At 45.5% G+C, this 25932-nt stretch overlaps 1 protein-coding gene across 2 annotated transcripts in view; it reads left to right on the top strand.

Moving 5' to 3' along the window:
* Positions 1 to 1116: 1116 nt before the first annotated feature.
* LOC105482518 (E2F transcription factor 3) overlaps positions 1117 to 25932 on the top strand; it is a 90320-nt gene continuing 65504 nt past the window's right edge. The window contains exon 1 of one of the 2 annotated variants that reach the window (XM_011742651.2): positions 1117 to 1583. In XM_011742651.2, the coding sequence (XP_011740953.1) occupies positions 1191 to 1583 (393 nt within the window). In that variant the 5' untranslated portion in view covers positions 1117 to 1190. Of the gene's footprint in view, positions 1584 to 2525; positions 2791 to 25932 lie in introns of those variants that run through there. The other variant, XM_071097576.1, reaches the window with a different exon arrangement.

Below are 25932 nucleotides of genomic sequence, written 5' to 3'. Positions count from 1 at the left end.
AATATCTGCCGGACTCAAACCAATACTCGTCGTAAGACAAAAGAGTTAATTTGTACTTTACCCCTATCCAGGCTAATAATGAAGGTACCGGGAATGATCTGGAATGTTAACTGGTGCCCGCAATCGCGTCTGCTGAACCTTCTGCCCCCACGATTCTGTCTGCCCACATGCTTCTGTCTATCAGCCCCGGCCTCGGGATCAGCTCTCGCCGCGTCATTGGTTGGATTTCAGAAAGGGAGAAGCCCACGATTTAAAGGGCTCCTTTTCCACCTGCCAGGCATAGTCCGCATGGTCCAACTTGCCTTTGGCACATATTTGGAAGAATCTCGTGCTGCTGTTCGTATATTGCACTGACTGGTCAAAGGAAAGAGAGTGTTCCCTTAGTCACCTTGACAATTTCCAAAAGCGAAACTTGCGCTCTAGACTAGATCTACACTGAGTCTGCGGGGCGCGGAGTCCCTGCCCAGGTCAGTAGAGCCGGCCCGGCGGGGGGGCGGGGACAGGGGCGGAGCCTAGGCCAGGCGTGGTCTTCCGTGGGAGAGAAGGAAAGTCTTTGCCCCACCCCCTAAAAACTGTTCTTCTCCCAGCCAATCAAGGAGACCTATGCAAATAGGGTCCCTGTCGCCCCGGTAACCATGATGCACGGCAGCCAATGGAAACCTGCAAATCGCGGCCCTGCTCCACGATTGGAACTAAAGTAAGGAGATAGAGGCCCAATGGGCTGTGGGAACGGTCCTCGGCGGGTTGAGGGGCGGGGATATGCAAATATTGTTTGAAAAGCCGGCGGGAAATCCGAGTTTCGCGGGAGGACCTTGGCGCGTAAACCGTATCCCTTCATTCATTGTCAGCAGCAGCTTCCTGGAGCCATTTTTCAGCTGCCGGCCGCAGCACCCGGGCTGCCGCCGCCGCCTCGCAATCCGTTGCATCGGCCGCCCCCGACGCCTCCATCCCCGCTTGGGGCCCGATATCCGTGCGGCCGGGACCCTCCTCTCTCCAGAGCCCCGATTATTTTTGGCCCCCGGGGCCTGTGCGGTGCGGAAAAATAAAAAGAAAAGAGAGAGAGGGGGCTCGGAAGCGCCGGGCGGGGAGGAGAGAAGGAGGAGAGACTTGGAAACTCCGACTGCAAATAATAAAGAAATTGAAAACAATACATTAATATACCGTAACACTAAAAAGAGCAGGAGCGAGAGATGAGAAAGGGGATCCAGCCCGCTCTGGAGCAGTACCTGGTGACCGCCGGGGGTGGGGAGGGGGCGGCTGTCGTCGCCGCCGCCGCTGCAGCCTCCATGGACAAAAGGGCACTGCTAGCCAGCCCCGGCTTCGCCGCCGCCGCCGCCGCTGCCGCCGCCCCGGGCGCGTACATCCAGATCCTCACCACGAACACTTCCACCACCTCCTGTTCCTCCTCCCTCCAAAGCGGCGCCGTAGCCGCCGGCCCCCTCCTCCCCAGTGCCCCCGGCGCGGAGCAGACCGCCGGCAGCCTCCTCTACACCACGCCGCACGGACCCTCCAGCAGAGCCGGGCTGCTGCAGCAGCCACCAGCCCTGGGACGCGGCGGCAGCGGCGGCGGCGGCGGCCCTCCGGTAATACCCTCCCTCCCCACCGTCCCCAGCCCCGGCGGGAGGTGGGCTCGCACCGCGCGGGGTCGTGGGCGCGCTGCGGACCGCTCAGGGAGAGCAGTGGGCCGAGCATCGTGGGCCTTGGGGGCTGCCCCTCCAACGAGGGTTCATTGTTAGACCTGAGTGCTCTCCCCGGCGCCAGGAGGGTCGGGGGGCTCGGCCAGGCGCGCGGGGCGGCGGGGATTGCCTTGGCGCGAACCACATCAAACACTCCAAAACTTTTCGCGGCCCCCCCTTCTTTTCCTGCACTTTTCCCTACCCCCACTCTCCCTTCCCCTCCAACCCGAAGCTTCCTCTTTCTCGGGCGTAGGAAGGGGTCACGCCCCGGATGGAGAAGGGGGTGGGGGAGGGAGCAGTGAACTGGGGTGTGGGGGGCTCTGAAGGGTGGAAACCGGGGGACTGTTGGGGTGCTCGCCCCCAGTCTGCCTTGAAGGCTCGTTGGCGGCCGGGGGTCCCTGCGGCGTGCTCGGAGCGCAGGGGATCGGCGGGGCTGCGCTTGACACATTTTAGGATCAGTAACTCCCAGCAACAAAGGGGCTGGGGGAGGTGGAGGGGAGTCGGGCGTGGGGGAGGTGGGGCTGGAAGCCGGGTGCGGACTGGGGCGTGGGCTGTCTGGGGTGAGGGGCTTGCCGGCTGGCGCTCCGGCCTGGGCGCATCCTGGTGGTGGCAGCGGCGGCGCCCGCGTGGCCCGAGCGCCCAGGCCTTCCTCGCCGGGCCCCGGGCCTGCCCTTGACCCGCCTCTCCCCTTGCCCCTTCCTTCCCCGCCCTGTCCCCCTCTCCGCCCCCCGGCGACGGAGGGCGGGGGCAGCCGGGTTCCCGTCCCGCCGCCTGGGTCTGTCCCTCTCTCCGGGACCCGCCGGTGACGTTTCGCACACGTGCGCGCAGGACGCGCCTGTGACTGGGGAGGAGGCGGCGGCGGGAGGGGGCGCTGGAGGGGGAGAGGGGGGCACCCACTTCCTCCTGCTCGCCGGCTCCCTGGCCTGGGACGGTCCCGGCGCCCTCGCACCCGCCCCCGGCACCGCCACCCTCCCTCTCCTCTCCCCACCCCCCCACCGGCGCCCGCCCTCGCCCTGCGCCGCCGGTCTGTTCGGCCCTCCGGGCCCCCTCTCCAGCCGGCCCCCCACCTCCCCCCGGAGCCAGGCTGGTTTCGGAAATGCCCTTACAGCAGCAGGTTAGTGACCGGGACGGCTCGGGGGCCGCCGACGCCGCGGGGGCACCGGATTCTGTTGGGGGCTGAAGCGGTGAGGGTAGGCGGTTGAGCGGGGTTTTGGAGTGGGAACGGGGGGTTGGGTGCTCGAGGGAAATGAGTAAGCAAGAAAAATCTAACTAAGTAAATGCCCCGGCCTCCGGTTCTAGGAACCTCGGGGCGGGAGTGTCTGCCCCAGGGGGTGGGTATGGTGTTTACGTGGATTTTTTTTCTAGGGGGCAGATGGATGGGCGATAGAAAACCGGAGGGGGCTTCTCGCCAATGGCCGAGTTGAGCTCTGTTTTCTGTCTTCCTTCCCTTGTGCTGGAGGGGGAGGGGGGCGGGTCAGAGGGTAGGGTGTCTGTAGGATTCCCAGGCCACCCGCCACCCCCTCCCTTTGTCCCTGTAATTTATAAAGCGCCTTTGAGAGATGATTTAGGTCAGTATGCGGCTTCTCTTTTTGTTGGTACTAGAAAGAAGTGTGGCCCGGAGGTCTCCCCTTTCTCCTTTTCTCTCCTTCATTCCCTTCCTCCATGCCTCCGGGTCCTCACCTCGTGGTGAGGCTTGGCCTCCACGGGGCTAGAACCAAACCAGACTCAGATCCATGGTAGTCTGATCATACCAGGCGTGGACCTCACCTTGTCTCAGCTCCAAATGGGTTTAATTTTTGGAGAATCAAGATTTTGCGGGAGTCTTGAAGAAAGTCAGCACATAGGCAGCACTTTGGGAAATGGGATGGGTTTGGGAATAATGAGGCGTTTTTTATTTCTTTCGTGTTCCCAATTTCTCCCCGGGTTCGGTCTTAACTGCTTTCCAGCCCCAGAGATACTTGCTGGGCATGTGTGATGTAGTCTTAGTCAAAGAAGCTCATCGTTTTTTTAGTGACTAGGGTCTGCCAGCAGGGGGGAAACGGAGCACAGTACCTGCTTACACATAACAGTATCCAGTGTGTTGGGTTTTCAGTCACAAGAATATTCCATGCTTTTATTAGCTTCAGATACTCTTACTGACTTGACCTAAGCATGTTTGGACATATTTTAAGCATATTTGACCCCTGCAAAGTTCTGTTACTATTTCATAAACCTAACCTTAAACAACCAGCTAATTGACATACTTCTTGGATTAGATTCACAGATTTATGGGGGGTAGTTTTGATAATGGGAAATTATGAGACCTTCAAGTTGCTTTTTAAAAAATTTTAACAGTGCTTGTTGGGCCAGGTCCCTAAGACTATTTTTCAAGCCAAGTTTATTATATATAGTTCATTGTGTTTAAGTATTTAAAATATACTAAATTACCCTCACCATCTTCCAAGTTATTTCAAAACTTTATTCTCCTTGACATGAAATTATTATTCCAGGAATAATAATATACTTTTGAGTTTATGTGTACACAAAAGGTTTTTCATTACAGGAATATAAATGTTACTCATATATATTCAGAGGCTTTTTTTATATAAGATTGCAATGTATGCTGAATCATTGGTTATCTACACTTTTTTTTTGAGACGGAGTCTTATTCTGTCGCCCAGGCTGGAGTGCAATGGCGCGATGTCGGCTCACTGCAACCTCCGCCTCCCGAGTTCAAGCATTCTCCTGCCTCAGCCTCCTGAGTAGCTGGGATTACAGGCGTGAGCCACCACGCCCGGCCAGTTATCTAAACTTTTAAGAGCTATTTCTTCTGGCCGGGCGCGGTGGCTCATGCCTGTAATCCCAGTACTTTGGGAAGCCAAGGCGGGCGGACCACGAGGTCAAGAGATCCAGACCATCATGGCCAACATGGTGAAACCCCGTCTCTACTAAAAATACAAAAATTAGCTGGGCGTGGCGGTGCGTGCCTGTAATCCCAGCTACTCAGGAGGCTGAGGCAGGAAAATCACTTGACCCTGGGAGGCGGAGGTTGCTGTGAGCTGAGATCCCGACACTGCACTCCAGCCTGGCGACAGAGCGAGACTCTTTCTCAAAAAAAAAAAGAGCTATTTCTTCCGGAAGGGTGTAGGAAATTTATCTAGTCAATGCATACAAAGTTCTAAGCACTGAATATAAAGTTTGAGTTATTGTTTTTCTTATCGAAATTATATTAGACTTCCATGCAAGTCTTCGAATTCTGAATTTTGTTGATACTCTTTCCCTAAGCAGGAACGACAGGATGGGGAAGGCTAAGTGATTGGCTGAATAAAGACCACCTAAACACTGTGTCCAAGAAGAGGTTGAAAAGTCTTCAGGTGGCCAGAGTTGCAGACCTATCTGGTTCTGATCCCAAGTACTGTCTCAAGAATATCTAAGGACTTAACCAGAAGCAACTTCTACACCTTTTTTTCAATGGGGGGAAAAATATGAGTACTACCTTACCAGCTGTAAAGCATCTATTATTTACAAAATGTGTGTTCATTGGCAAATAACTTAATCTCAACTCAGTTTCTTCCTCTGTAACATAGGGACAATAACAGTGTCACCTTTAAGGTTCTTTTGAAGAGTTAAATGTGATAATGGATGTGAAATACTTAGCACAGTGCCTGGCAAAAAGTAGACACCCAGTACAATTCATATTTATTATACAAATGTTAATTTTTTTTCTGACTTAGTGAAATAGTGTAAGGCCAATTGCACATTGTCCCTTTGTTTACATATATGAACAGAACTGTTAAAAGTCTTTAAGTGGTAGGTAATTAATTATACCCAATTAATTTGGGCTTTTAAATATATAAAACATGGCCATCCTAGGGGTAAAATTGGGATATTTCAGTAAGACACGCCTATACAGAGATAGTGGCGTTGAACTGCCAAGCATATGCCTTGAATTGTGACAAGGCCACGTCATCCTCACTTTTTTGCCTGAGTTCCACTCCGTCCATGATTCCACAGACCTGCCAACTTTTGGATGCAGTTTATGCTTAGCGGCTTTTGTTAGACCTGAACTCTCAATCTTCACCATGTCAGAGACATGCATTAGATAAATTCCATCTTAGTTGGTGAACTGTTGGAAATGTAAGAACTACAGAGAAACCGTAGTCAGAAGTGCTACTCAATGGAGCAGACAAGGCTCCATCATTTTCTGCTGCTGCTTCTAAAAAGCAGCTGAAATTATTTTTTTCTAGAAAATTTGGGATTTAATAATGCAAGAGACTATGTCCTGTCACAGTCATAGCAACCTACTGATTATACTTTGGGAAAGAGCCCTCAATGCTTGAAATTTTCATCTAAGAATGGAGGAACCATAGGTGCTATTTCAGCAGGGTCTCTTTTCCTGTACAATTATAAAAAGGAAAGTGCCGGGTTCCTGTGGTTCTATACTCAATAATCTTGCTTCTGCTGAGATATATGGTTGATGCCAAGTTTAAGCTGGGAGACAATTTTTAGTCACTACATACCCCAAAATGGAAGTTTTAATGTAATGCAGTGCCCAGACTTGGGCAGTGCAAGTAGCTCCACTGTAATCAGTACCAAGGGCGCCACTCTAATCATCCTCTGAAACAAAGCACCCTTAAATATGGCACTGGGAGCTGAAGAACTCCACCTTGTGAACAGGAAAGGATTTTTTGTTTTTCTATAAATCACCACCTTGTGTATTACTTGGAAGAGCAGATTCTGAGGTTAATGTTGTACCGTGTAAAGCTAACTTGAAAACAGAAAATAATACTCTAAGCCTAGACGTGCATAAATAACAATACCTGGAGATTGAAAGACAGGGTGAAAGCTTTTATTGTGGTTTCTCAGAAATATATAAAGCAGTAGTTTTCCTTTAACTCTTCTGTGTTTAATGCTATCTGCAAAGATATATCATCCATACCTTTAACCTCTTTCCTAGGGACTTGGACCCATTTGGCAAATAGCTTCAAGTACTCATAGTTAATTTTCTGACTGGTTTTCCTAATTTAACCTGATTTTACAAATACTCCATTTGTAGGACCAGTTTACATCCACTTTCCCAAGCTAGCCAACTTCGATTCCCTTTTTAACCATTTACTTCCTGCTAACAGCTTTAACTAGGATGAGTGAAAATCAGTTGCCTATGCTCACCAGGTCGCTGATAGATTCCCATGCTGAAATGATGCAAGGTAAAGAAGGTAGATTTCAGAATTTTGTTTTTTAAAGAGGGGGATCTTCCCTGAATTCTTTGAGGTACTAAGTCTGTGGTTTAATGCGTATTTTCATTCTTGTTAGCAGTTTAAAAATATTTCAGGGACTGTATTTGCAATTGCTAAAAAGCATTTTTTCTACTAATCATTTTTCATGGGACTTACAATGGAAGATAACTGGGAAAGCAGTAAATATAGGAAACCACTAATAGTGTCTCCTTCCTACCCTGACCCTCTCTTCGGCTTCAAAAAGTGATGAGGAAAATGTATCTTTCACAAAGAAAAGTTATACCACAGAAGGTACCGAAAAGCAACAACTGCCTTTGGGGACAGGAAACTTGCAGAGTGAGGATTATTATAGAGGGATAACATACCGAGTTTTTATTTCAGTAAGAGGGAAATTGGTTTATATTCTGTTCACACTTGTTTCAGACCCTCTCCTCTAAAAACAGTGTGTTTTTGGAATTCAAGGAATGTACATTACAAGAATACATTCTTTCCCCAACCTTAACTGGGGGTCAGTCTTATGGCCACCATATTTGTCTACAATATAACTTTTAAAAAATATAATTTTGCCCTCAAATACTCTCGTATCCAATGCAATATAACTGAAGGAGAAGTGATAAAGGCCACTGGTTGCCAGATTGTATCACAAAGCCAGATGCACTTTGCTTTGATGAAGAATCTGAGTGATGCAGGCCCCCACTTAGCTTTATAAACTAAGGCAGGGGTTTATGTCAGCTCGAGGTAGAAAGCAGTGAGAATTGGCAGCTGATGGAATAGGAAGGGGTGAGAAGAATAAAAAATAATTGACTTCAGTCTGCTTTCCATTACTGTAGCCCAGCTCTCTGGGGCCATTTGTATGGTCTAGACAACATTCTTAGAACTTGACAGCCCATGAGAATGATAGTTTAGGTTGGCATGGACAATAGTTGGTACTTACACTGGTCTTGGAATCATAATGTTTGAGAGGTGTAAGGCAAAAGAGTCCTCATCTGTCCAATCCCCTTCATGTTGCAGGTGAGGAAATTCAGGCCCAGCACTGTTAAATTACTTGCCCAAGGTCACAGGTCTTTGCTAGTGGCAAAGCCAAAACCGAAACTGGAGACTTTTGAATTCTTAGAAACCTCGTTCACCAAGAGGTTAACTGTGTCTCATGAACCCTATATGAGAAAATTGGGGTGTGTAGAACACATTTTAGATTTCCTTCAGGAGTGGTTACCTTTTTTAAAAACGTGCACATAAAGAGGTATCCTTTAAACAGTTGGCTGTGGGATAATGACTTATTCCCAAAGATACAAAATAAGCAAGGCTACTTTGGATGTTAAATGAAAGGGAATTCTTTAAAAAAGGAAAGAATGACTCTTCAAAACATGATAGTATTTTTTAAAGATTTATTTAATATTCGCTAATTTGTCTTCTATGGTTATATCCTGTTGCTCAAAAAGTGACACATGCTCCATAGAGAATAGAATCTAAAAGGATTTTTGAGACTGTCTTGGGGAGAAGGACACACAGTGCCCCTCTGGTAGTAACGGGGTTTTGTCCTGGGCCACCCACATCCTGAGTAATTGTTACGCTTTCAGAGGTCCCCAGCCCTTGCCCAGTAACATTGAACAAGGTGTTCTTCCTCTGTGGTTAGCTCCAAGATTTCTGGTTTAGCAAAGTGGCTAATCAGTTAACTCTTTAAGAGGAAACTGTCATTCCTTTAGCCAAAGCTAATTTCCTTAAAATGCCTTCTTTTCCTTTTTGGAACTGAGAAAGCTTAAAAATAGAATTGCTTCAAGCCCTGAGGCCTGAAAGTGAAACATAATCTGACGTGGCTGTAGTGCACTGACTCGTTAGGGGCAGCAATATATGGCTTATCTGTAATCCACAAACCAGAAAGGTGCCCAGTGTAGATACGGTCTAACAGCCAGTGAGCATTAAGTACCAACTGATGAGAGTAGCGATCAGTGAAGCTGATTTCCTCTGGAAAGTGTTTTGGCAAGTAGAGTTTGTCTTAGAGAGTGGAGGATTTGAATGCCTCTTGACTTTGTGCTGAGGAGAGCTTCTGTCTGCTCTAGTTTTTATGATCCTGAAGGGTGGTAGCTCTGGACTCTGAGAATAATGGGCAGTGAACTCAGGGTCTGTATATTTCGTTCCACTCTGCTCTTCCCCATGTCTGATGCTTTGGGGGCTCCACTTCTGATACGTAACCAGAGCAGCATCCCTGAGGCCCACACTATCTCCTGTGTGCCTTTCTGCATCTGGCAGTCCCTTGGAGAGAAGGAGGCTCATGGGTTTATAACCTGCACCCTGTCCTAAACGGCATAGTGAGGGGCAGCTCAGTATAAGGTCAGGCCACTTAGCCTGGAGCCAGAGTGCCTGTGTTGTTCTGACTCTGCTTACTGGCCCTGTGACTTTGGGCAAGAAACTTGGCCTCTATGTTTTCATTTCCTCATCTGTAAATTGGGAACAATGATAGTACCTACCTTATGGGGTTAGGAAGTTGCAATGAGTTCTTATTTGTAAAGTGCTTAGACCAGTGTCTGGCACGTAAGACGGATTATGTGTTAAGTAGAAGCATGGTAGAATTGCCCTTCCTTTCCACAGCCATCTCCTGGGTGGTCCTTTTGTGATCTTTTTTCTTGGTTTGTTTTTGTTTTGAGACCAAGTCTCATTCTGTTGCCCAGGCTGGAATGTGATGGTGCATTCTTGGCTCACCGCAACCTCTGCCTCCTGGGTTTCAAGCAATTCTCCTGCCTCAGCCTCCCCTGTAACTGGGATTACAGGTGCACGCCACCACACCTGGCTAATTTTTTTGTATTTTTAGTAGAGACAGGGTTTCACCGTGTTGGTCAGGCTGGTCTCGAACTACTGACCTCAGGAGATCCGCCCGCCTTGGCCTCACAAAATGCTGGGATTACAGGCATGAGCCACTGTTACTGGCCTGATCTGTTTTCTTAACTAGCCCTTAGTGTTCATTTCACCCTATTGCACCTCTCTAAAAATGGTGATGATAGGAAGGAGAAGTAAACCATGGAATGGCTCTCGCCTAATGTAGTCTTTAGGGTCTAGGGTGTTTGTATTTCTTTATAAGCTGCCCATTGACTTGAGAGAAAGAACAGAAGAATAAGCTTCTTGTAGTAGTACTATCAGTAGTGATAGTTTCATGAATAAAACCTTTATTTCTGTGATTAAATGTTTTTATAAAGTGGCACTATTAGCATGAATGACACGATTAACATAATTTCACTCCTGTGCAGTAAACCATGGCTTAAGACTGAATGGCAAGAATCAGGGTATCTGAGCTCCTGGGCCCTGCCAGACTCGGAGCCCCTGCCAGTGTGTGTATATCGAGGCAAGGTGGGGGGTTGTCTTGCTCTCCAGAGACAATGGAACCTGCCTCTGGGCCTCCCTTTTCCCTTCTCATCTCCTCACCCCTCCTTTTTTATGTTACATCTGTTCCTTCCCCTTCACCTTGCCCTTTGACTGGCTCTTAGAAGGAAGCGGACTTGCCGCCTTCAGTGGCTGCTTCCCGGACTCACCAAATTACTTACCACCTTTTCCTGGCATCAAGGGATGGTGAAATCTTGCCTTTGCTGTCTTGCTTCCCATTCCTCTGCACCCGGCTGCTGCGACGGTGTGGTGCTGCAGGCCCTGCAGGTTTCCCTCTGGTGTGTTTGCTTGTGGCTTCTCCCTCCCACCTTACTCCTTTTGTTGCCCTCCTCCCACTGGCCCATTGAGGCCCACATCAAGGGAAGGCATAGGCACAGCCTCCCCCAGTTTCCCAGGGGCTTGGGCCTCTCCCTTCCCTTGGGTTACTGCTTCTTTCCTGTAGCACCTCGTATCCTAATCTTGCATGTTCATGACTTACTCCCCTTCTAAACCTGTAAGCTCCAAGAAATCGGTCTGGCTTGCTTTTTCATCATGTGGTCCCTGCCGTGCTGGCTACACTATAGACTCAGCTACCTGAGAAGAGGCATTTTCATTAGACACCTTCCATGTGCTTGGCACCCCATTAGTCCTGTTGGGGATACAAAAGAAGTATGAGGTATGATCCACCCACTCTTGAGTTTACAGTCTGTTGAGGAGACAAGCTTTAAACACAAGTTGATCTGCAAGCAAGACTAAACAGGCGGTAGGGAGAAAACAAGACTCATCTAGTCCTCAGTTGTATGGTGTTGACAGGAAGTGCCAGAGGAACAGGTGAGAGTCACCAGACTCCAGCTGGGCCGTGAGATAGGGAGGCCACGGCTGCCATGGTTGTCAATCTTGGAGCACATTAGGGCGCACATTTGAATCTCCCAGGGTGCTTTTTAAAATACTGATACCTAGGCCCCACCCAGACTAATCAGAATATCTGGGGGTGAGATTAAGACATGGATTTTTTTTTTTTTTTTTTTAATGTGCTCAGTTAGAACCTCCGGGCTCAGTGGAAAGGGAAGATTGGGGAGGTCCTTCCTGGCAGGGAGACGTAAGTCAAAGGCAGGCAGGCAGAAAGATTGGCATCAGGAGGTAGCATTTGGACTAGAGTCGTCAGTATGGGGAGATAACAGGACCGAAGGTTGGATGTGTTGGCAAAACTGATCTAGAATTGGAGTTGCCTTCCTACACAGACTGGGCAGGGAGTAAATTGGAGGGGGGGATGTTTGAGTGGCATGGGGATTGTTCACAAACAAAGAAGGAACATACTATCAAAAGGGGGCCTTGGGACCTGGTCACAGGCAGTGGCTGCCAGAGGGGATGGCAGGCCCTGTGTTTCACCAGGTCTTCAGCCTTCTCAAAATGCCAAAAATCTACCAGTTTTAAAATGTTGGCTCAATTTAAAAGGAAATTGCGCAGGCCAAACAAAATAGGTCTCTAGGCCAGATTTGGCTTAAGGGCTACCACTCAGCAGCCTCTGGTCTATGGGATAATAATAGCTAATGTTTATCGAGTGCCCGCATGTATCGAGGGCACGAAACTAAGTGCTTTACTCGCATTAGCACATTATCCACATAACAACCTATGAAGTGGGTATTATTATCATCCTTGTTCTGCACAGGGAAACAGACAGCCAGGGGTTAATGGCCTGGCTCAGGGCCCCACTAATAAGTGGGGCAACTGAAATTAAACCCAAGGAGCCTGGCTCCACAGTCTCAGCTTATTCCTAGTATTTATCCTCTGTGGTCTCTGGCATTGTATTAAGTAGTAAAAACCCAAGATACCTGTCAAAAAGAAATAATCCAGTGTTTTCTGAGTTTACCTGATTGCCTGTAGCACTTCTTTCAGATTCAGATTCCCAGGCTCCATCCCTATCCTCAGTCAGAGAAGCACTAAGATCTTCTGATGAAACATTCTGGAAGCGCTGCTAGTTGAGCACCGGGAAAAGTTATCGAATCTAGATTGGCCAGGTGAAGGCAGGAGCCTTCTGCCGCATCCATTCACATTATGCTCATCTCAGCTCTTCCTCGGTGGGAAAGACCCCAGGGTCCCAAGCTTCATGCCTGTTCTTGTGGTTCCAAAACTTGTGGACTCCCAGGTTGTAACCCATGCAAAACATACAAAGATGAGTCACCCAAAACTTAAAAGATGTGAAACAAGAAGTGGCTTCTTGGATTCTCAAGAGGTTGAGAATCCAAGCTCAGGAGGTCAAAGTAGGCTCGGTGGCTACACGCCAGGCACCAGCACCAGCTGGGTACCCTTGAGTGGTTTTTCTGCCTTTACAGTAGGAAGACTTTTCATTCTGTTTTGTCTGGACCTGCCTGGAACACAAGTAACCAAGTGGACAGAGCCAGAAATGTGAATAAGAGGACCAGAGCACACCATCTAGAGTACGGCGCTATTGAGTTGATGAGTCTGGAAGCAGGATGGCAGCAATGATGGTGTGAAAAGGCGGGTGGAAGTGAAGGGCAGGTTAAGGGAGAAAAGAAATACAAGACCTTTGACTCCCAAATGTTTAACTCCAGGGGCTGGAATAATGGGTGAGGCCAAGCTTCTCCTCCGTCTGGGGTGTGCACTGTGTGGAAGGCATGATTAGTTAGAATGGATGGGGTGGTTGTGAGTGACTCCGTGGGCCATCCTGTTTTCTAAGGGGCTGAGTCTGAGCACTGGAAATGGGACTTTGGCATAGAGGTTATAGTGGAAGTGTTGATGAACAATAGCAGGCCAAGACCTGGTCTCCCTAGCTTACAAATAAAAGAAATTTAACATGGTGCCACAAAAACCTTTCATCATTTTCACTTCTTCCTCTGTAATATGAAGACGAGACAAATTCATCAGGTTGATTTTTGGGGATCGATACTGTCAGGGCTCGCAGAGACGAGCCATCAGATGTTATTTATTACATGCTTTACCCCGTCTCCTAGCTGCTGTGAGAAAGCCCACAGTTTGCAGCCTCACAAAGCAAAGAGCCAGCTGGAAAGTACTGTGCATCCAGAAAGGTCACATAGTCATGTCCTGAACCAAGATAGCTCTTTTTGCCATGATGTCCTACACTGTCTGATTTTTCTGATTTTTAAAAAAAAAAATTTTTTTTTTAATTTATTTTCTTAAGCTCTAGCATCCTAAAGTTTAAACATATGAACCTTTGAATACTCCTGTGAAGGAAAGAGCCATGTAAATTCTAAGTATCTCTATAATTGACTTTTAATATGTTACTTGTGTTTAAACCCAATTTGCAACACCCCTTTCGTTGACTACTGTGGTCACTATGTTGGGTAGCAGAACTTGTGACCATCACACTGATAACATAAAGTTTCCCACCTTTCATGTTGCTGTTTTCCTTGTTAGCATCTCAGACATCCCAATTCTGGGAATAGTCTCTAGGAGGCAAGGTTTTCAGCTTCGGAAACCCGTGCGTCACACAGTGGTGTGGTATGGAAGGCGTGTGGACTTGAAGATCTGGCTCCAGAAACAGGCTCTGCTAATTACCAGTGGGTGACCTTTTATAAATTACATCCATGAGCTGTAGTTACCTAAAATAGTGATCCTCTCTCCTTCACTGACTGGAAGGATTAAATGAGATAGTGTTTATAGGAAATGTACTTTGTGTTCCTTAGTTCCCTCCCCCCGCCACTCCCCATGGTAGGAACTCTTGAGTACTCGTTGAATCTGAACTCTCGGCATTTTTACCTCCTTCAGGGAAAACAGACTATTGGACAGTCTCTTACTGATCACCCGCTTTTGTGCAGAATGCACTTCCTGATACTCTGGGAGTTTCAGAGGCTACTACGATATCCTTCTGGCCCTCAAGGAGTTCATCTGCAGATGAGAGATGACACATTTTCTTCAATAACTAAGAAAAGAAAGGGCAGTGAAGACCATAAGGAAACAGCAGTGAAGTTTCTTAGACATCCAAACTTGATGGAGGGGACAAAGGAGGCTTTAGGAAGTTTTAAACTGGAACCGGACTTCAGCACTTTTAACATTTTGGTCAGATACTTCTTTGTGGTGAGACTCTGGGCAGTTCAACAGTGGTGGAGGGCTGTCCTGTGCATTGTAGCAAGTTTAGCAGGATCCCTGGCCTCCACCCACTTAGATGCCAGTAGTACCCCCCAGTTAACAATAATCGAAATTATCTTCACACTCTCAAATGTCCCCTGAAAGCAAAATCACCCCTAGTTGAGAACCACTGAATTAGACTTTGAAGAAAGGGTAACAGGATATCACATTTGCCTCTTCTATATATAGTACATATTTAAATTTTAAAATATGATATACATTTTAAAAGCAAATGATTTCTCATAGCTGGATTAACTTTGGCATGCCTAACTGTTCCATGGCACCCCAGAACTGGGATCCACTGCCCCCACTCTTGGTAGTGCTCTGTGCAGGCCACCTAAGCCCTGTTTTTTGTTTGTTTGTTTTTGAGATGGAGTCTCGCTCTGTCGCCCAGGCTGGAGCGCAGTGGTGCGATCTCGGCTCACCGCAAGCTTCACCTCCTGGGTTCACACCATTCTCCTGCCTCAGCCTCCCAGGTAGCTGGGACTACAGGTTCCCGCCACCACACCTGGCTAATTTTTTGTATTTTTTAGTAGAGACGGGGTTTCACCCTGTTAGCCAGGACAGTCTCTATCTCCTGACCTCATGATCCACCCACCTCAGCCTCCCAAAGTGCTGGGATTACAGACGTGAGCCACCGCACCCGGCCGCCCCGTCTTTTTTATGATCAGGCATGATATTAATTGGCTGCTAGAAGCCTCTCTAACTTGCAGAAGAAAGGATCAAAGTCAGCAATTCAGGGACGGAAGTTTTGCATTTATCACTGACTCAACTGGGTAATTAAGAGTGACTTTGTGCTCAGGATCAACTTCTCAGCATGGTTTTTAATCCCACTTCATAGTTAGATGATTTGGTCACATCACTTTCCCTCCAAACCCTGTTTCCTCGTCTGTTAAATGAGGAAAATCATGGTTCTTACTTCACAGAGTTACTCTAAGGATTGAATGCAATAATGCGTGTAAAGTGCTGGCTCCATCCCTGGCCATGTGCTAAACACTCTGACATTTGTTGTCTTCATCATGTATATTGTTACTGTGGTTGTCATCAAGTTGGGCTTGCGTTTCAGGACAGCTTAACAGTGGGCAGCCATTCCCTTGGTTGCTGGTGCTTCTGCAGCTATTTTCCTTGCTCACCTATACCCACGCGGGCCCCGGTTTCCGCCACAGGGCCAGCTGACTCATTTATTTAGCAGATACGTGTTGAGCACCTAGCATATGCCAGCCACCATTCTAGGCACCAGGAATAGGAATACAGCAGTGTCAGAACAGACAAAATTCCCTGCCTCTGTGTGGCTTGTGTCATAGTTGATGAAGATTTTGCCACATCATAAGTGCCCTGGTCTTGTCTTGGAGGGATTCTTTTTTTTTTTTTTTTTTTTTTTTTAATGGTTCTTAAGTATGTGGTGCTGGACCAGCAGCATTACTTGGGAGCTTGTTAGAAATGAAAGTTTTGTCAGAAACTCAGGAAGTGGAAGTGGGGGTGAACAGCGCTGGTGTATGGCTTAACAAGTCCCCCAGGTCATTCCAATGCACCAAGTTTGTGTGTGAGTCAGTGTTCGGGAAAAGAAAGGAGTAGGGGGAAACCCAGGCCCTAACTGGGTTGCAGTGTTATATGGTGCCATCAAGTAAGGTGTTGCTCATATGAGATTCTAATAACGTCAGTGTTTACAAAGGATAGTCTTAGGTGCACTGAGACAGTTAAAACTAGCAGTACCCTTTGATCTCTTCCCTGGGCCTGGCCTCCCCTCCTTTAAATGGGAGGGCTTCGGGAGGCCTCCTGAGTCGCCACAGCACACAGGGCTCAGTACCAGAAATTCTTAGCCTTCCCTGGGCTTTTCCTTGCCTGATATACAAGGAAGTTGCTTTCCCTACTTTTCTCCAGACTTTTGGCATGTTTGACAATTATTTTTTCTTCTTTTAATTCCTTCAGTTTTTATTGTCTTCTTACCTAGCATCATTAAAAAGTTTTATAGCTGCAATCAAATTGCCAACTGGATGGACAAGGCTCATCTGAAAATGAAATGGTAGCTCTCCTTTGTATGTCTGGTAATTTGGGTATTTAAAGATACAGTGAAGAGTAAATGAAATGAGAGACCATGGGAAAGTGTCCAGTGTGGAGCTGGGCACAGGGTGACCATTTGATAAATGCTGGTACAGTTTTCCCCCCATCCTAACTCATTACAAAAACCAATAAAGGCATTACATAGACACCATGGTTCTTTGTGTGAAAAGCTTTGGATTACATGCAGTCTGAATGACTGAATACCATAATGTAAATTATAACCAAAATAATAGAATCCAAAATCTATAAGTAATAACTTTTAATAAAAATAAGTGTTTTAAAAGTTCATAACTTTTTTAAAAAATAAGTGTAATTAAATAAACTTTTAAACTTAAAAAGATGTTACTTGATTTTTATTTCCTGATAATGGATTTAAAAAAAAAAAAAAAAAGCCGAGATCAGACTGGCAGAAATACTTTTATTTCTGCACTAGCCCAAAGCCTGGGTATGCTTATAAGTAACCTGTCCATTTAACAGCCGTCATTTAATTCACAAACACTAATTAATTACAGCCATGTTAAAAGGAGTGTTTGGGATGGTTTGGTAGCTCCTTTTGAAGAAAACCTGTATCTTGAAAATGCATATGAAAGATGACCAGGTTCTGTTATATATAGTCCAGGTGGTTCTATTCTAAAAATATCTCTCTGACCATTGGTGGGCATTTCCTCTCTCTTTCTTTCTATCTACAGCCAAAACAAGTTCTGGTTACAGTGACAGTTTTAAGTTTGCCATTTGTGGTTGGTTCTATTATAGAGGCTGGGAGAGGAAGGCAAGCAGTCCTCACTTCTTGCTTCCTACTTCGCTCTAGAGTATAAGGATCAGCTTCTCTAATCCCTTGACTTTCAGTTCACTGCCCTATGTAGTCAGGGTAGACAAGGGGCGACCCTCAAACACCAGCCACCTCTGGAGGTCTAGCGTGACTAAACCACTGTCATCTTTTCCAAACCCAGCACTGGGGACCGAGGTGTGGGCCTCCCATCTGACTTGTGGAGTGAAAGAAATGGGAACAGAGCAGCGCTGTCCATATAGTCGAGTTTTCGTAAATATTTGTCAGATGGAACTAGAGATGCATTATCACATTTGACAGTAACAAGTGGCAAGTGTCGAGCTCTTTTGAGTCTTGATTTTCATTTCTTATAATATGCAAATAACTGTTAAAATGGCCAGCCATTTGGCTGTCTGTTTTAGCTAAGGTAGGTCTCTTGCAATTTTTGCACCCTAGGGAGATCTCAATAGGAGTAGGTCTAGCCCTACACTGCAGGATTAGGAATTCCAATTTATTGCTCTGGAGGATGACTTTGTGTTAATCAGAGTTCTAAAGGCTGACAGACTAGAGAGTGAACTTAATACTTACCCTGAGAAGTATAACTGCCACGTGGACAGTTGCAGAAATTGGTATTGCCTGTGTTCCCGATCAGAAGGTTATTAACTGTGTCAGAGTAAAGGCATTGAATGATCCCATTAGTGTCTTCCAGCTGGGGTCTCCTCTCTAGAGTGAACTTGAACGGAGGGAGTACTGCTTTCTGCTTATGGAGCATATGGACACTGTCGTTCACTCAGGTGTCCAGTTCCATGACTCTGGTGTGAAACACTGGATTTGTTACCCTTTTTTTTTTTTTTTTTTTTGGTAGAAAATACTTGTTTTTAGTACCTGCTTATTATTTTTTAAAAACCAAAAATACATAAGGAAGTGGAGTGAAAATGAAAATACTTTCTTCATTCCCTCTTAATCTTGCTTCCTTCCCAGAGATAACCACAATCACAGCTTGGCCTTTCCTTTATATAATCATTTGCAAATCTATATTTTATTTATATAAAAGTAAAAATGATTCAAAAATACAGAAGTGCACATCATGGCTTGCACTTTTGCTTAGTACGTCTTACGTTCCAGAGACGTAATTCCCTATCTGTATATATTGATGCTCATTATTCTTTGTAATAGCTGCGCTGCCACTCATTATATAGATACGCCAGAATGTGTTTAGTTATTCCCGTTTGATGGTCATTTCTGTCATTTTTCATTTTAACTCTTGCTGTTATGAACAGTGCTACATTGGATATCTGTGTACATATGTTTTTGTGCTTGTGTGTATTTCTGTAGACTACATTTCTAAGTTGAATTTTTATATCACAGGGCATGTATATTAAAGTGCTGATAAATTAGATAGATCCAAATTACCCTCCAAAAAGGCTGAACGAATTTTCCCAGCACAAGTGTAGAGAGTTGCCTGTTTTCTCATACTGTTTCCAACATTAGGTAACATTAGTCTTTTTGCAGTTGCTGCTCATGCTAGATAGTACCGCCTTTTATTTATTTATTTAGAGACGGAGCCTTGCTCCGTCGCCTAGGCTTGAGTGCAGTGGTGTGATCTGGGCTCACTGCAACCTCTGCCTCCCGGGTGTTCAAGCAGTTCTCCTGCCTCAGCCTCCCCGGTACCTGGACTACAGGTGCCCACCACCATGGCTGGCTAATTTTTTTTGTATTTTAGTAGAGATGGGGTTTCACCGTATTGCCCAGGCTGGTCTCGAACTCCTTAGCTCAGTCAGTCTGCCCACCTCGGCCTCCCAAAGTGCTGGAATTACAGGCGTAAGCTACCACACCCAGCCAATTTTTATTTATTTATTTATTTGTCGAGACAGTCTCATTCTATTGTCCAGGCTGGAGTGCAGTGGTGCAATCTTGACTGTCAGCAACCTCTGCCTCCTGGGCTCAAGTGATCCTCCCTTCTCAGCCTCCTGAGTAGCTGGGACTACCAGCGCATGCCACCACACCTGGCTACTTTTTGTATTTTTTGTAGAGATGAGGTTTCACCATGTTTCCCAGGCTGCCTCCTTATTTTACTTGTATGTTTTTTAAATTATTGCTGCTGCTACCACTACCACCGCTACTATTACTGCTACTGACTGTTTATTGAGTGTTTTTATGTGTCAGGGATAGTTTTAAGCACGTTACATGAAATTACTCATTTAAACCTTAACGTCTCTATAAAGTGGGTGTGATTATTGTCCACATTTTACAGATGATGAAAAAGACAAATTAGTAAATTTAAGTATCTCTGCCCTAATTTGCATTTCTGTGAGTAACCTCTTTGAATTCTTTATCATTTTTGTGTCCAAGGCTATTTATAGTTTTCTTACTGAATTATTGGAACTTTTAATGAATTATATATAATGGGCTTTCTCTGGTGTGTGTGTGTGTGTGTGTGTGTGTGTGTGTGTGTGTGTGTGTGTAGTAAATACAGGCATACCTCAGAGATATTGCAGGTCTGATTCCAGAGCACAGCAATAAAGCAAATGACACAATAAAGCAAGTTACATGGAGTTTTTGGTTTCCCAGTGCATATAAAGTTTACATTGTAGTCTATTCAGTGGGCAACAGCATTATATCAAAAAACAACGTCCATATCTTAACTTAAAAATACTATATTGCTACAAAATGCCAATGATCCTCTGAGCCTTCAGCGAGTCATCTTTTTGCTGGTGGAGGGTTTTGCCTTCACATTGAAGACTGTTGCTGTTTAGGGAAGAAGTCATAGAATGCTGGGGTGGCTGTGGCAATTTCTTCACATAAGAAAAAAATCAAGTTTTACACATTTATTGACTCTTCCTTTCATAAAAGATTTCTCTGTAGTATGTGATGCTATTTGATAGCATTTTTCCCACACTAGACCTTCTTTCAAAATTGGAGTAATCCTTCCCAAACTCTCCTGCTGCTTTCTCAACTAAATTTATGCAATATCCCAAATCCTTTGTTGTCATTTCAACATTGTTCACAGTTATCTTCTTCCATCTCAAGAAATCGCTTTATTTGCTTATCCATAAGAAGCAACTCCTCCTCTATTCAAGTTTGAACATGAGATTGTAGCAATTCAATCACCTATTAATGCTCCATTTTCATTCTGGTTCTCTTGCTACTTCCACCACATTGGCAGTTTCTCCACTAAGTCTTGAGCCCCTGTCATCCATGAGGGTTGGGATCAACTTCTTCCAAACTCCTGTTAATATTGATATTTTGGCTTCCTCCCATTAATCATGAGTGTTGATATTGGCATCTAGAATGGAGAATCCTTTCCAGAAAGTTTGTAACTTACTTTATCCAGATCCTTCAGAGGAATCACTATTTATGGCAGCCATAACCTTACAAAATGTACTTCTTAAATAATAAGACCAGAAATTCAAAATTACTCCTTGATTTATGGGCTGCAGAATGGATGTTGTGTTACCAGCCTTGAAAACATTAATCTCCTTGTACATCTCCATCAGTTCTTGCATGACCAGGTCCATTGTCAATGAGTAGTAATATTCTGAAAGGAATCTTTTTTTCTGAGCAGTAGTTATCAACAATGGCCTTAAAATAGTCAGTAAACCATGCTGTAAACAGATGTGCTGTCATTCAGGCTTTATTACTTCACTGATAGATCGCAGAGTAGATTTAGCATAGTTCTTTTTTTCGGACCTGGGCTGGTTCACCCCTCCTTAGGCAACCTGGTGGTCGCCGCTCCCGGGAGGTCACCATATTGATGCCGAACTTAGTGCGGACACCCAATCGGCATAGCACCCTACAGCCCAGAACTCCTGGGCTCAAGCGATCCTCCCACCTCAGCCTCCCGAGTAGCTGGGACTACAGGCACGCGTTACTGCGCCTGGCAATTTAGCATAGTTGTTAAGGGCCCTAGGGTTTTTGAAATGGTAAATCAGCATTGGCTTCAACTTAATGTCACCAGTTGCATTAGTCTGTAACAAAAGAGTCAGCCTGTCTTTTGATGCTTAGAAGCCAGATATTGACTTCTCTCTAGCTATGCAAGTACTAGATGATATGCAAGTACTAGATGGTATCATCTTCCAATAGAAAGCTGTTGCATCTACATTGAAGATCTGTTGTTTAGGGTAGCCACTTTCATGAGTGATCTTAGCTATATCTTCTGAATAACTTGCTGCTGCTTCTATATCAGCACTTGCTGCCTCACTTTGCACTTTTTTTTTTTTTTTTTTTTTTGAGACAGAGTCTCTCTGTGTCCTAGCTGGAGTGCAGTGGCACGATCTCAGCTTACTGCAAGCTCTGCCTCCCGGGTTCATGCCATCCTCCTGCCTCAGCCTCCCCAGTAGCTGGGACTACAGGCGCCCGCCACCATGCCCAGCTAATTTTTTGTATTTTTAGTAGAGACGGGGTTTCTCCATGTTAGCCAGGATGGTCTCCATCTCCTGACCTCATGATCTGCCCGCCTCGGCCTCCCAAAGTGCTGGGATTACAGGCGTGAGCCACCGTGCCTGGCCTCACCTTGCACTTTTATGATATGGAGAAGGCTTCTTTGCTTAAAGGTCATGAACCATCCTCTGCTACCTTCCAATTTCTGCAGCTTCCTCACCTGTCAGCCTTCAAAGAGCTGATGAGATTTAGGGCCTTGCTCTGGATTAGGCTTTGGCCTAAGGGAGTGTTGTGGCTGGTTTGATCTTCTATCCAGATCACTCAGACTTTCTCCATATCGATAAGAAGACTGTTTTGCTCTCGTGTCATTTGTGTGTTCATGGAGTAGCACGTTTAATGTCCTTCAAGACCTTTCCCTTTGCATTCACAGCTTGGCTAACTATTTGGCACAATCAGCCTAGCTTTTCCCCTATTTCAGGTTTTGACGTATATTCTTCACCAAGCTTAATAATTTCTAGCTTTTGATTTAGAGGGAGGGATGTGTGAGTCTTCCTTTCACCTGAACACTTAAGAAACCATTGTGGGATTACTAATTAGCCTAATTTCAGTATTCTTGTTTCTTAAGGAATAGGGAGGCCTGAGAAGAGGATAAGAGACAGGGAACAGCTGAAAGGTGGAGCATTCAGAACACACACAATGGCTATCGATTAAATGTTTGCCATTGTATATTGTTTAGTGACATTAGTAATTGCAATAGTGACATCAAAGATCACTGATCACAGATCACTATAACAGATATAATAGTAACGAAAAAATTTGAAATATTACGAGAATTACCAAAATTTGACAGATACGTAGTGAGCACTGTTGGAAAAATGGTGCTGATAGACTAGCTTGATGCAGGGTTGTCACACACCTTCAATTTGTAAAACACTGCAGTATCTGTGGAGCACAGTGACATGTGGTATACCTGTATTGTTTTGCCCAAGCCTATTATGTTTCTTTTGATTTTTCTATGATGTGTTTCTTTCTACATATGTTTATTTAGTTTTTATAAAGTCATGTGTCACTTAACGATGGGGATATAGTCTGAGAACGTGTCATTAGGAAATTTCATCATTGTGCAGACATCATAGACACAAACCTCATGGTATAGCCTATTATACACCAAGGTTCTGTGGTCTAGCCTATTTCTCCTAGGCTACAAACCTGGACTGTATGTTACTGTGCTGAATACTGTAGGCAACTTAAACACAGTGGTTTGTATCCAAACATAGCAACAGTACAGTAAAAATACAGTTTTATAATCTTATGAGACCACTGGAATATATACAGTCTGCTGTTGACTGAAAGCATCATTGTTTGGCAGATGACTACATGTGAAAATACAGTGCTTTCTTTTTCTGAGACACGAAGTCTTGCTCTTGTCGCCCAGGCTGGGGTGCAATGGCGCGATCTCGGCTCACAGCAACCTGTGCCTCCCGGGTTCAAGTGATTCTCCTGCCTCAGCCTCCCGAGTAGCTGGGATTACAGGCGCCCGCCACCACACCTGGCTAATTTTTGTATTTTTAGTAGAGACGGGGTTTTGTCATGTTGGCCAGGCTGGTCTCGAACTCCTCACATCGTGATCTGCCTGCCCTGGCCTCCCAGAGTGCTGGGATTACAGGTGTGGGCCACCGTGCCCGGCCATTACAGCACTTTTTTTGAGGCAGAGTTTCGCTGTCGTTGCCCAGGCTAGAGTGCAATGGCCTGATCTTGGCTCACTGCAACCTCTGCCTCCCGGGTTCAACCAATTCGCTTGCCTCAGCCTCCCGAGTAGCTGGGATTACAGGCGCCTGCTACCATGCCCGGCTAATTTTTTGTATTGTTAGTAGAGATGGGGTTTCACCATGTTGGTCAGGCTGGTCTCAAACTCCTGACCTCAGGTGAAACACCCGCCTTGGCCTCCCAAAGTGCTGGGATTACAGGTGTGAGCCACTGTGCCCAGCCGAAATTACAGCTTTGACAGTGTGAGTTTGGTGGCTTTTGCTTTGGGAAGGCCTTTCCTAATCTGCAAACCATAACAATATTCTATATATTTTTTCTCCTGGCTTCATAATTTTATTATTTTGGTCTTTAACCTCAGTAGAAGGGTGTGTGTGTGTGTGTGTGTGTGTGTGTGTGTGTGTGTGTGTGTGTGTTTTAAAGGTGTGACTTTATTTTTCCTAAATGGATAGCCGGTTAAACTAGTGCCATTTATTGGACGATTCAGCTTTCCCCGCTTGAAATGCCCTTTTCTCGTATTAAAGAGAGAGTGAGTGAGTGTGTGTGTGTGTGTACATGCGTACATGCATGTCTGTGCTGTGTGCACATGTGTCTTTGTTGTTCTGTCTCTGAACTTTCTATTCTGCTCCATTGATATCTTTATCCCTTTGTAAAGAAGCAGCACACTGTTTTGAATACAGTAGCTTTGTGATATGATTTACTAAAGATAAGGAGAATCTGCTTCCTGTTATATACTTTCTTTTTTCATTAAAATTACAGTTTTTATGTTCATGCTTACTTGCATTTTTACAAATTGGGCTTCTTGTCCCCCATCCATTGTGAGTTTAGGGTTAGAAGAAAGATAAAAGCTTTCTGCACTTACTAGATAGTCTACTGCACTGGAAATAGCAGTAAGCTGTTTACATTTTTTATTTCATCTGATACAACAAACTTTAGGGGTTGGTGCCAATATCCTCATCTGTAGGTGAGGAAAGTGAGGCTCAGTGATGAAGCAGTTTGTCCAAGGCTGCATTTCTGCACATTGGCAGGACCAGGGTTCCAGACCAAGTCCAGGAGATTTCAAAACCTCTCTTAACCATTATGCAACCCAGACACGTGGGGTTTTCTCACAGGATGAGGACAGGCCATTGTCTAGGGCGGGTTATCAAGTGTTTCTCCATGCCCTGCAGGGCGGTCAGTGGCATTTACAGAGTAGAGTGTTTATTGCATGAAGGGAAAACCTAGCAAGGTCTCTCTAAAGGATTTACCCATTGGGGCAACAAGAGTTGAAAATTTTGGCTTTCCTAAGGGTATTTGTTCAGACTTAGGATACAAGTCAAGGTGGGACCACAGGCTAAAGTTTAAGTGAATGGGGAGAGAAGTTATTTACCCAATGCTTTTTAAAAAAAAAAAATGCCAGACACTGTGTAAACCCTTCCTGGGCTCTTTTCTAGAGGTGGGTCTGTGGTTTGGAATACAAAGGTGAGGAACACATAGCCCTGGGCATTAAGGATGGGGCACTAGGCTGGGAGGAGCTGTGAGCACAACCCCGGGAGCCTTCTACCCTTTTTTTTTTTTTTTTTTGAGACAAAGTCTCACTCTGTCGCCCAGGCTGGAGTGCAGTGGGGCGATCTTGGCTCACTACAAACTCTGCCTCCTGGATTCAACCGATTCTCCTGCCTCAGCCTTCTCAGTAGCTGGGACTACAGGTGCACGCCACCATGCCCAGCTACTTTTTGTATTTCTAGTGGAGACAGGGTTTCACCATGTTGGCCAGGCTGGTCTTCAACTCCTCACCCTAGGTGATCTGTCCACCTGCCTCAGCCTCCCAAAGTGCTGGGATTACAGGCGTGAGCCACCACACCCAGCCCCTTCTACCTTTTAGAAGAAAATGCAACAACGTGTCTTAGCTCTCTAGTGGAGAAACAGGTCTCAGGTGGATCCAGAAATGCTTTGCTGTAGAGGGGCGTTTAAACTGGGACGTTCATGTGTCTAAATTACCTAACAGTGTGAGCCCTCCCTTCCCCTCAGGTGGTTGCCTCTTCATTTGGATTCTCTCAGGTGCCTTCTGTTGGTTCATAGAGGTGAACATCAGGAAAGTAATTTTCTTTGGAGAAGTTTGAAGCAGCCTCCCGAACAGAAGTCCCGCCGAGCTCCCACTGGGAGTTCTGGAAAAGTAATCCTATTTATTAGGAATAGCTATAGATTTTGTGTGTAAAATGGACTAAGACGCCTGTGACAATGAGTCCATTTGCAATTGCAAATTTAAATATCTAATACAATAGCTGTGCGGAAATACGACACCAGAATATAAATGATTAGCTGCTTAGTGAATTTCTCATGTGCATGTAATTAATTGGCAGTGGTGGTGGGGATCGAGTTTGTTTTCATATCCTGAGTCCTTTAATTTACCTTTTCTTCAACAATTACTGGTGTAAGTACAGGGAAATTAAATCTTAGTGGCTTTTATAAAAATATATAGTTTTGCTTTGTCATTATTTGGTTTTTGGTCTACATTATCCGATTTTGTATTACACAGTGGAAGGCACCTAATCAAAGACTTCTCGTTTTTACTGCATGACTGCACTCTTAATTTTGCGAAAGCATAGGTTTACTTCCAGACTGAAAGGTA

The sequence above is a fragment of the Macaca nemestrina genome, chromosome 5, assembly GCF_043159975.1.
Source record: "Macaca nemestrina isolate mMacNem1 chromosome 5, mMacNem.hap1, whole genome shotgun sequence".
Classification (NCBI taxonomy): Eukaryota; Metazoa; Chordata; class Mammalia; order Primates; family Cercopithecidae; genus Macaca; species Macaca nemestrina.
Note: the sequence above shows the minus strand (reverse complement) of the source record. Positions and strands in the feature narration are given on the sequence as shown.